General features: G+C 41.6%; 1 protein-coding gene across 2 annotated transcripts in view; it reads left to right on the forward strand.

Annotated features, from left to right (window-relative positions):
• KIF3A (kinesin family member 3A) overlaps positions 1 to 8833 on the forward strand; it is a 20797-nt gene extending 11964 nt beyond the window's left edge. For both annotated transcript variants that reach the window (XM_062502395.1, XM_062502396.1), the window contains 8 exons: positions 1505 to 1661; positions 2458 to 2638; positions 2920 to 3030; positions 3796 to 3921; positions 4566 to 4619; positions 4806 to 4874; positions 5066 to 5190; positions 5715 to 8833. In XM_062502395.1, coding sequence (XP_062358379.1) covers positions 1505 to 1661; positions 2458 to 2638; positions 2920 to 3030; positions 3796 to 3921; positions 4566 to 4619; positions 4806 to 4874; positions 5066 to 5190; positions 5715 to 5763 — 872 coding nt within the window. In that variant the 3' untranslated portion in view covers positions 5764 to 8833. The remainder of the gene's footprint in view (positions 1 to 1504; positions 1662 to 2457; positions 2639 to 2919; positions 3031 to 3795; positions 3922 to 4565; positions 4620 to 4805; positions 4875 to 5065; positions 5191 to 5714) is intronic.
• Positions 8834 to 9576: the final 743 nt, after the last annotated feature.

Raw genomic sequence — 9576 nt, forward strand, 5'->3', positions numbered from 1 at the left:
CAGAAAGCTTCTTACTCAGAGACTAATTATTGAGAGATTTTTTGCACCACAAGCTCAGAAAGAAGGGCTCATTGTCTGATTCTGAAATTTAGCAGGTGGCAATGAAGGTGTTGTTTGTTGTAGTGGTGAAGTCCTTGCCTTGCAACAAAACTAATTGAAGCTCTTGTGCACATGAAGAAATATATATGAGGTGTGAAAATATGTGCATGCATGTTTACATATGCAGTAGACTTTGCTGGAGTGTATATGTGTATAAATATATATGTGTATAAATGTATAATATGTGCATATATATGTATAATATATAAGTGTATAATGTATATGTGACTATAATGAAAACACATATATGTATATAAATGAAGCTGAATATGTTGAAGACTGGAGGAGGAGAAGCTTTTTACTGAACAGCTTCCTTGAGTGCATTCTGACCATGTGCATTATGTCACTATGGAAAACAGTCAAGTGGCAGACAGTGACTCCTGTTAGTTTCAAGAATGGCTGGATTCTACAGGGTGGGGTTTTTGATGTCTGGGAAAGCAAAACAAGAAAATTATGGGTTCAGTTATGAATAAATGGCTATTTAAGACTGTGCATTTGAGGAAATGCATTCTCATTCTACATAGCCCCCCCAGGATCTCTGTTTGCTTGCCTTGGGCACTTCTGGGATTGCAATGAAAGCTGGCTCAAGACTTAGAGTGGCTTTCAAGAGCAGCAGCCTCACACTTTGTTTCAAATTTGGGGTGGTTGGTACCAAAACGAGGTCAGTAGTTTCACTGAGTTGCTCTGGCCACTCTCTTTGTAGTCCTCCAAGACACGAACCTGGTGTGCTGCTGTGGTAGTTCTCTGTTGTATAAAGAAAAGCTGTTAAACACAGCTAATGAAGCCAGAGTCAACCTTTGTACTTTCAAGTCTAGGTAGTCACTGCTAGATAGACCAAGTATCAAGAAGTTGCTTTAGTTGCCTGGTTTTCACTGGGCTGTTCTGAATTTCTCTATTTTTGTAGTAGTGTGTTCTTAAAAATATCTACATTCTCACTTTGGAACAGGTAAGCCTGTAGAGGGCAGATCAGGGGAATGAATGGTAGAGATGCTAATCTGAAATTTGACTATGTAATTCTTGGTAGCTGAGCTCTTGTAGCTGTAGGTCAAGGCAGTCTTGTATTTTCCTTCATCTGGCCTGACCTGTTTTGTTAGAACATCAGAGTTTCCAGACTGGGCTTCTCTTCAAGCAGTGTTCCTTCTCCAGGCATTTTTCTGTGTTTTGCATTCTGGGGGCATTAGCTTCCAGTAATAGTTAGACAGCATTGCTGCTCTGTAGGAGCTGGTGACAACTGGCCAATGTTAAAATGGGATTTGAAGGACTGAGTTTTGGCCTTTTTGAAGCTGGTACCTAATGAAATTTTTGTTAAATGCAGGTATTGAATCTGAACTTTGAAAATATGCTGTGATGGAGAGGTTGTTTTACTTTTCAGTGAACTGATTTATTTTCCCCATTTCTTTCAAAGGCAAAAAGAAAGTTTCCCCTGATAAGATGGTAGAGATGCAAGCAAAGATTGAAGAGGAGAGAAAAGCTCTTGAAACTAAGCTTGATATGGAAGAAGAAGAAAGAAATAAAGCCAGAGCTGAACTGGAAAAGAGAGAAAAAGACTTGCTCAAAGCTCAGTGAGTACCATGCTCTGAGCAGTTTGTGTGTGGTCGTGTGGGTTGTCCCTCCTTAATCATACGAATATCTGGAGATGCATGGTAAGGTGCCTGTCAAGCTTTGTAAAAAGTGAACATCATCTATTGTGAGGTGAAAGAGGAGCTGCTGCTTCTTTGAGAGCTCAGCGTATGTGGGAAAGACAAACTTCTATCCTTTTGCCACTTCTTTTCTTAACTTTACTTAGTATTGTAAGATAGAAACATAAATTAATCTCCCAAGAGCTGTGAGGAGCAGTAGTACTGTGCTGTAACAGGCAGATTTCCTGCAGCGCAGTCACAAGCATGTAATTTTGGGTGTAGGGGTCTTCTATTCTGAAGCCAAAAAGCTACTAAGGTAGCACTACCCTATGCAGATATGCTCCAGCAGCAGCAATCCTGCTTTGCACTTCAGCTCTGCCTTGATCTCTGTTCACTCCCCTCTATTTCAGCAGTTGCCTCTGGGCCTTGCTGTGCTGGCAGGGCCCTTTTGGGCAGCAGGTGCCTTGAGTAGTCTGGGGATCTCACTGGGTGCTTGCAGCCCCTCACAGAGGTGACTTGCAGCAGGAGGCACTTCTCCGCTGACCTGGTTTTGCTTGAGAGAAAGTGGTGGGAGCTTCAGGAGCTCACTTCTTTCACTTGCACTGCCTCACTTAAACCCTCAGCAGTAAGACAAGTTTTTCCAGCCCTGTGAGTGGAGTCTGGGCTACAAAACCTAGCTGGATCTGATGCCTGCTGAGCACGATAGGACAGGAAGTCTCACACCTACCTATCTGTCTAGGCAAGAGCACCAGTCCCTGTTGGAGAAACTGTCTGCATTAGAGAAAAAGGTGATTGTGGGAGGAGTGGACTTGCTGGCAAAAGCAGAGGAGCAAGAGAAGCTTCTAGAAGAATCAAACATGGAACTGGAAGAACGGAGGAAGAGAGCAGAGCAGCTTCGCAAGGAGCTCGAGGAGAAGGAGGTGGGGTTATCTGCTGTAACTGTCTGCAGACAGCAATGGCAGGGCACACCAGGATGTGTTACCCAGGTGTGGCTCTGCCTTGAAAGCACTGCAGAAGCCACCTCTCTACAGGTCACTCATTGGCTGTGCAACCCCTGCAGGTCTGAGCCAGCTTGGCTCAGCCAGGGCTCTTTGCTCATGGCAAATGTTTGCTGTGTTCAAGTAGTTTTTCCTCTTGTTCATCCTGCTGAAGAGAGTTCCTATGATTATTAATGTGTGTCTGTGCTAAATGCTGTCTACAGCAAGAACGCTTGGACATTGAGGAGAAGTACACCAGCCTCCAGGAGGAAGCGCAGGGGAAAACCAAAAAACTGAAGAAAGTTTGGACCATGCTTATGGCTGCAAAGTCAGAGGTTAGTATCTAAAGTTCTCAGGAATGATCCTAGGAAGCACTAGAGTTGGGAAGGGTGAGCCATCAGCTTTGTAATGCTGGAAAATGTGCCGTATGTTTAGAAATGTCTTTCTGTGGTGTCCATTTGGCTCACATAATTCAAAAATACTAAGTCTGGAGTTGGAGCTTTAGAGCAGCATGTTGTGTAGCTTATCACCAGGCCAAGCTGAGAAGGGTTATATGTGACACCCTAAGATACAGAGAACTTCAAGGAAAACCACTGTTTATTTCTGAAATAAAATGCGAGTTGCTTGCTGGCAGTCCCATGTTGTGCTTTGCTGCAGCCCAAAGGCTTCTGAGTGCCTGTCCTTCATGACTGATGCCCTTGTTACCTCATCCTCAGTCACTGGATCAATGTGTCCTTTGCTGATAGCTGGAGTTCTGGTTTCATAAAAAAATGCATTTGGTCTTTGGAATCAGATTTTCCTTGAAACCTTGCCAGGGATACGACTTGTCTCATGCTCTTGATCTAGTCTTAGCTGAAGAAGTTTTCATTGGCAGAAGGCCAGTTTTGGGTTTATGAAACTGAGAACTTAATGCTGTTTTCAGCCATTTCTGAGCTGAAATGTTTCAGGTGGTTTATTGTTCAGAGATATTCTGGTACTAATAATCAGAGTTTCCTTTTTTTTTCCCAGAAACCTCATACAGACAAAAGACTGTTCTCTTTATGTTGTTACCATGTCTTAAGGTAAGTCTGATGCCTCTCAAATGCCCATTTTGCTTTCAGATGGCAGATCTACAACAAGAGCATCAGAGAGAGATTGAAGGGTTGCTTGAAAACATTCGGCAGCTGAGCAGGGAGCTTCGTCTTCAAATTCTCATCATAGACAATTTCATTCCTCAGGACTACCAGGTGAAGGCAAAGCATGTGAGCCTGGGCAGGGACTGTGCTGTGCTGATCTCCGTTCTCTTGCAGCGTATTTTCCTGAAGGCTTAGAAAAATAAGAAAACTACATTCACTGCATAGTTAACTGGTATATTCACTGTGTGCCCATGCAGTGGGTCTGTTCAGAATCTCTTTTTCCACTAGCTTGAAGTTGTCTTTGCTAAGGTCTGATATTAATATGAAGACTGGATTTTTAGCGCTTTGCTATTTTTTATGACTCCAGCAGATAGAAAATTCATCATGAACTTAAATATAATGCACACTATTTAACGGGAAAAGTAAGGTAAATTCTTTTTTATAGTTTTCATTTTTTCCATATTACAGTGTTTGCTTACTGCTGACCTGATAGTGTTGGCATAATGGAAGGCCCATGGTTTAGGGGGCTCTCTGGTACATACAATTTGGGAGTGGTATTTTCCTCTTCTGTGGTCTTCAGAGTATAAATGGGGGCTGCTTTTGCACAGGATATAGCTGTCCTTATAGGAACAACATGGAAGAGATCAAGACTGTTCTTAAGCAGGTTGTCCAGGCCTTCGGATGTATGTTCTAGAAAGTGCACCTGGAGGGTAGACTGTGCAAGTCTAACACTTACTGTCCTGACTTCTTTGTAGGAAATGATTGAGAACTACGTTCACTGGAATGAAGACATAGGAGAGTGGCAGCTGGTAAGAATAGCTTGTACACAAGCCAGGCAGCCAATGTTAGTATGAGCTTCTGAGAGGTTTAATTGAGCCCAGGAAGAAACTGGTGAAGCTGTAATCAGTTTTACTGTGCACAGTAGACTTTACTTACAAACCTTTTTTTTTTTTTTTTTTTTTTTTTTTTTTTTTTTTTTTTTTGTCTGCTTACAGAAATGTGTTGCATATACAGGAAACAATATGAGGAAACAGACACCTGTCCTGGATAAAAAAGAGAAAGATGTGAGTGACTATTGAATTAATATATTCAACTGTCCTGCCTGACACTGCCACTCTCCGTTTAGAGCCAAACTGTCCAATTTAAATTTTCTTCTGAAGAAATGAGTCTTTGTAGTGTCATGAAAGCACCATTGATCAGTGTATAAAATTATTCTGATTATTCTGTCTTACGAGTTTTTCTGGTGTTTTTCTAGCCCTTTGAAGTGGACCTTTCCCATGTTTACTTAGCTTACACTGAAGAAAGCTTGAGGCAATCTCTGATGAAGCTGGAGAGGCCAAAGACTTCAAAAGGAAGATCCAGGCCCAAGACTGGTAGAAGGTGAAGAACTCTCGGGTATTCATATGCAATGAGGGATTTACCCAAGGGAAGGCTTAAGTTTGTGTATGTAAATTTACCACAAGTCCTCAAACATTTGCTTAATGAGAAGGCAAAGGACAAAATTTTTGCATGGTGTGTTTCAGTGTTGCCAGGTGTGACAAAAACAAGATGAGATCTTTACTGCACTAAATCTTGTCCAGAAAGACTTGTTTGGGAATTTTCTGATGTATTTTTGCTGCATTCTCCTCTTCCAGCTCCTTGCTTTATTTTGCTGCACTTGGTGGTCCAGTTTAACACAGTCTGGCACATTGCCAGTGTAAACACAGGTACTGATGGAGAGGAGAGGCTGTTGGGGGAGATTTCAGCATATGCTTTCTTGTGGTTTTTGTTTGGTTGGTTTTGCTTGTGGAGTAGTCATGTCATGTAGCTTTGACTTGAAATGTGGCTGGTCCCTGTCTTTCCTAGACAGCACAATGATGTGTGTGTGGTGTTGTTTTTCCCTTTCCTTTCTGCTCTCCAAACAGAAAACGTTCGGCCAAGCCAGGAGCTGTCATTGATTCTCTGCTGCAGTAGTGTGACCTGGTCAGAATTCCTGTAAAAATCAGTGAGTGTATAAGGTTTGGCCAGAATATGGAATTCAAGAGATGGCACACTTTGACGTAGCTATAATTTTTTATTTTAAAAAAAGTATTTTTCCTTAGTTGCCTGTATATCATATGTTATATTAACATAATGTTAAACTGGTATATATGATTGATAGTTATGAAATTCCATGTATTAAATGTGTTGTGCAGGGAAACTTGTTGGTAATTCTTGTTGAAATGTATAGAAAATAGGGTTCTAGATGTGTGTTGAAGTGCTAGATGTGTTAGTTCAAAACAGTTAATGAATTCTGAAATTAAGGCTGGTAAATCTGACTTATGCCCTGCTTTGCACATAACTGGCAGCTTTCACTGTTGTCTTCTGTTGCACTGATCTGTGTTTGAATGTAGTTGCTGCAAACCTTTTAAGAGCATCAGATCTTTTTATTTAAAATTCTTGACTGTGGCTGTTAACCTGATTGTATTGTGTGTCAAATACACTGTCCTTTTTCCATCTTGCTGTACAGGGAAAGTAGCTGGATAGGAAAACATGAACCACAAAAGTCTTGAGATTTCTAAAAAGGGACCATGCTCTGTTTAAGTGCACCAGAAATCAAGGATGTCTAATAGTTCTTTTATTTTTATCAGTTTGTGATCTGCTGGCACTGTGGAGGATGAGACCTTGGATATTAAGGGAAAAGAGAGCTTTTGTCCTTCTTTTAAGGCTGTGTTACTTTGGCAGCTTTTTATGCTTCAGGGCTAGAATTTTTATGTGAGTAGTTTTGTAATCTGAACGGGATTCAGCTGAAGTGATTTAAGGAGGATGCTGTAACACCAGGACTTTGTGTCAGCCATGGGGCTGTGAGCACTATGGATGTATTTCCTCATCCCTGACTGCAAGGCACTGCTCTACACTGAGGATGAATTTGACTCTCCTTTAGTAAAACAGTATGAATTGCCCAGTTTTCCAGAACAATATCCCCTGACACAGCTGGTGCTGTCTGTGTTCCTGTGTATACTGTGTGCATCTCTGGCTATGCTCTGATGAGAGGAAAAAGTTTTTGGTCTCTGATAACATCCATTTATTTGTGATGGCTGCTCTTTTTATTTGATACTTATGCTGCTAATAGACACATATCACTTTAATGTTGCTTTTATATCGCAGAGAAAATGCATCTCCTTCAGACTGTGTGTGTTTTATAACTCATCACATCAGCTGTGGGTATCTCAGCAACTCCTGTGCCAGGGTGGAGGGATGAGCTGTGACCTCATCTCAGTGTTACTGTTACCTGGAGAATTAAAAGCTGTGACTACTGATGGGAGAAATGGAGTCCTTCAGTGTGACAGAAAACAAGACAGCTCCTCAGGTGTCCTGAGTCCTTGCTAGTAGCCACATCTGCTTTTACCAGAATGTTCCAGTGAAGTACTTAAAGAAGTTAAATGCCCTTTCTTCCTGTCATGATGGTTATCTGGAGGTACTTTGGAGTCTGTAACAGGTCTGTGACAGGATCTGTAGTAGTTAAAACTGGTCTTGTAAGGACATATTTTGCTCTGAAGGATATATTCAGTGCTATTCTAAACAAGTTGTAAGCTTTTTCCTGGTGTTTTTAATGTTCTTTTTTCAAGATCATGACCTGGGAGAAGATGCTGCACTCTTTGTTGGGGGGAGTGTCACCAAAATTCATACAACACAGATACAAACACTGGCATTTGTTTTTCTAGCCTAGCATTTAGAGATAAATACTCAGAAACTTTCTTGATTGAAGCTGTAGTTGGTTTTGCTTGTGAAGAGCTGACCTTATTTGAAATGTACTTGAATAGAGCTGGATTATCTCTTACTATATACTTCTCATCAAAAAATACAAACTGAAAATGGCTTAAATTTTGCTTAATGTCTTTCAGTTGTGAGTCCAAGCAGATAGATGCATAGCTGTAGCCTGTACTAATTCTCAGAACCAGGAATAACTTCAGTTTCCTTTTTCTGTTATATCTTGTGCTAACATTTATTGAAAGATCTGGTTTTATGGGAGTTAAACTTAGATCTGTGCTTTCAAAAAGACCGTTGAAAATCCTTTTACTTGACAGGTATCAGTCACTTCAAGATGCTGCTGCAAAACATGACACTCCATTTAAGATATTTGAATATTTAAAATATTTAAAACATAAAGGCATATGATTTACAATTAAAGTTAACAGTCCTGCTGCTGAAGGCCGTTGTACTCTGCATATTTAAGTGAGCCTTGGAGCAGGGGAAAACAATAAGTAATTGCTTGCACACCTTTAATTGGCAGAGTATAGAAACCAGTCATCTACTGTTAAAGAGGCTTGGAGGACAAAGTATTTGCTCTATAAGAGGATTTTAAAGTTGAACAGTCTCATGGTCATGTGCGATACCAGTTTGGCTCACCTCTTAAGTGGTGTGTTTTGTTGAAGTTCTGAGAAGTTTCTTGTAAAACCAGGGAGTTTGGCTTGTAGATTTACCACATGGGCCCTCTCTATAGTCCTGCCCATCTGTGAATGTCTAATGTGCCCATCATGTGTTTTAATCAAGACAGGATTTGCTTTATATGGACTTTTAAGAGCCTAATACAGCCTTTATTGTTGCAGGTCAGTATGTGCTCTATAGTATTTATCAAAACTCCTATTACATAACATACACTGTGTGCTCATCTGTGCATCTTGCTAGAGGATTCTCCTCATTCCAGAACACTGACAGGGAGATTATTGCTTAATGTTGTATAAATGAATTATTTCATATTTAACTTGTTCCTAATCCTTTAAGAGGAAGGGAAATGGTTCTTAGTGCCTTTCACTGGCTACACTGTCTGCACATGTCCCGCTTTCACCATTCTCCACAGTTCTGCTTAGCCAGGCCTGTACAGAGGGGAAAAACTGCTAGTCTGTATAATTTGTCTTTCTGATTGTTTTTTAACTCTCTTTATTTCTGACCATTTCTTGTTTTATTAAAGTTAATTCATTATACTGTATATATCAATATTGTGTCCCTGGAGAGCATGTTCATCCCATGAAATAAAATTCTTGATTCCTAATTCCACCCTGTGCGTATGTTTTCCAAATAACATTGTACATAGCATATTTTTTTACCTCTGTTGTGTCAGGAGGTGGGTAAGGAAGGGTGGGTGAGATGCCTCTGTAGCTCTGAGCTTTACAGCACTTTGGAGAAGTTTGTGCAGGGAGTTTGGGGTGTAGTGGAGCCTTGTTGCCAAGCCTCAGGGCAATGGGGGCAGCAAGACCTTTTGGAGGAGGTTGTCAGGGCAGAACAAGAGGATGCTTTGCAAGACTGTAGAGAACTAGTGGGATGAGCCTGCACATCTAGAGATGTTCCTGAGGAGCTGCTTGAGCCCCTGTTAAAGCCCATCCTCTACTGAGGTAGTTCTGGGCTGAGCCAGGGCACTACAAGAACAGTTTCTGGGGCCCTGCAGTGGTTGGTGCTCCTGATGCTCTGCCTCTCTGATGTGTGCATTGCAGAGGGGAGGGGGGGCAGCTGATGGGGACAAGGCTTTGCACACTGTCCTGGCTTTGTCTTCCATGTTACACAAGCCCAGCTGCACCCTGTACTGGTGCAGATGGTGTGAATTTACCTGCAGTAGTTGGAAATGTTCAGCTCTGTTTCCTTTGCTGCATGTGAGCTGTGTTTGGTTGGCAATGCCAGTGGCCCCCCAGCCTGCTCAGCTTGTAGGTACCAGGCTTTCTGTGCTCTGTGGCCTCTGCAGCTCCCTGGAGTCCTGGACTCAGCTGATGCACAAACCAAGCCCTGCACAGTCCTGGCCTCTTCACTCCTGGG

The sequence above is a fragment of the Cinclus cinclus genome, chromosome 14 (genome assembly GCF_963662255.1).
Source record: "Cinclus cinclus chromosome 14, bCinCin1.1, whole genome shotgun sequence".
Taxonomy (NCBI): Eukaryota; Metazoa; Chordata; class Aves; order Passeriformes; family Cinclidae; genus Cinclus; species Cinclus cinclus.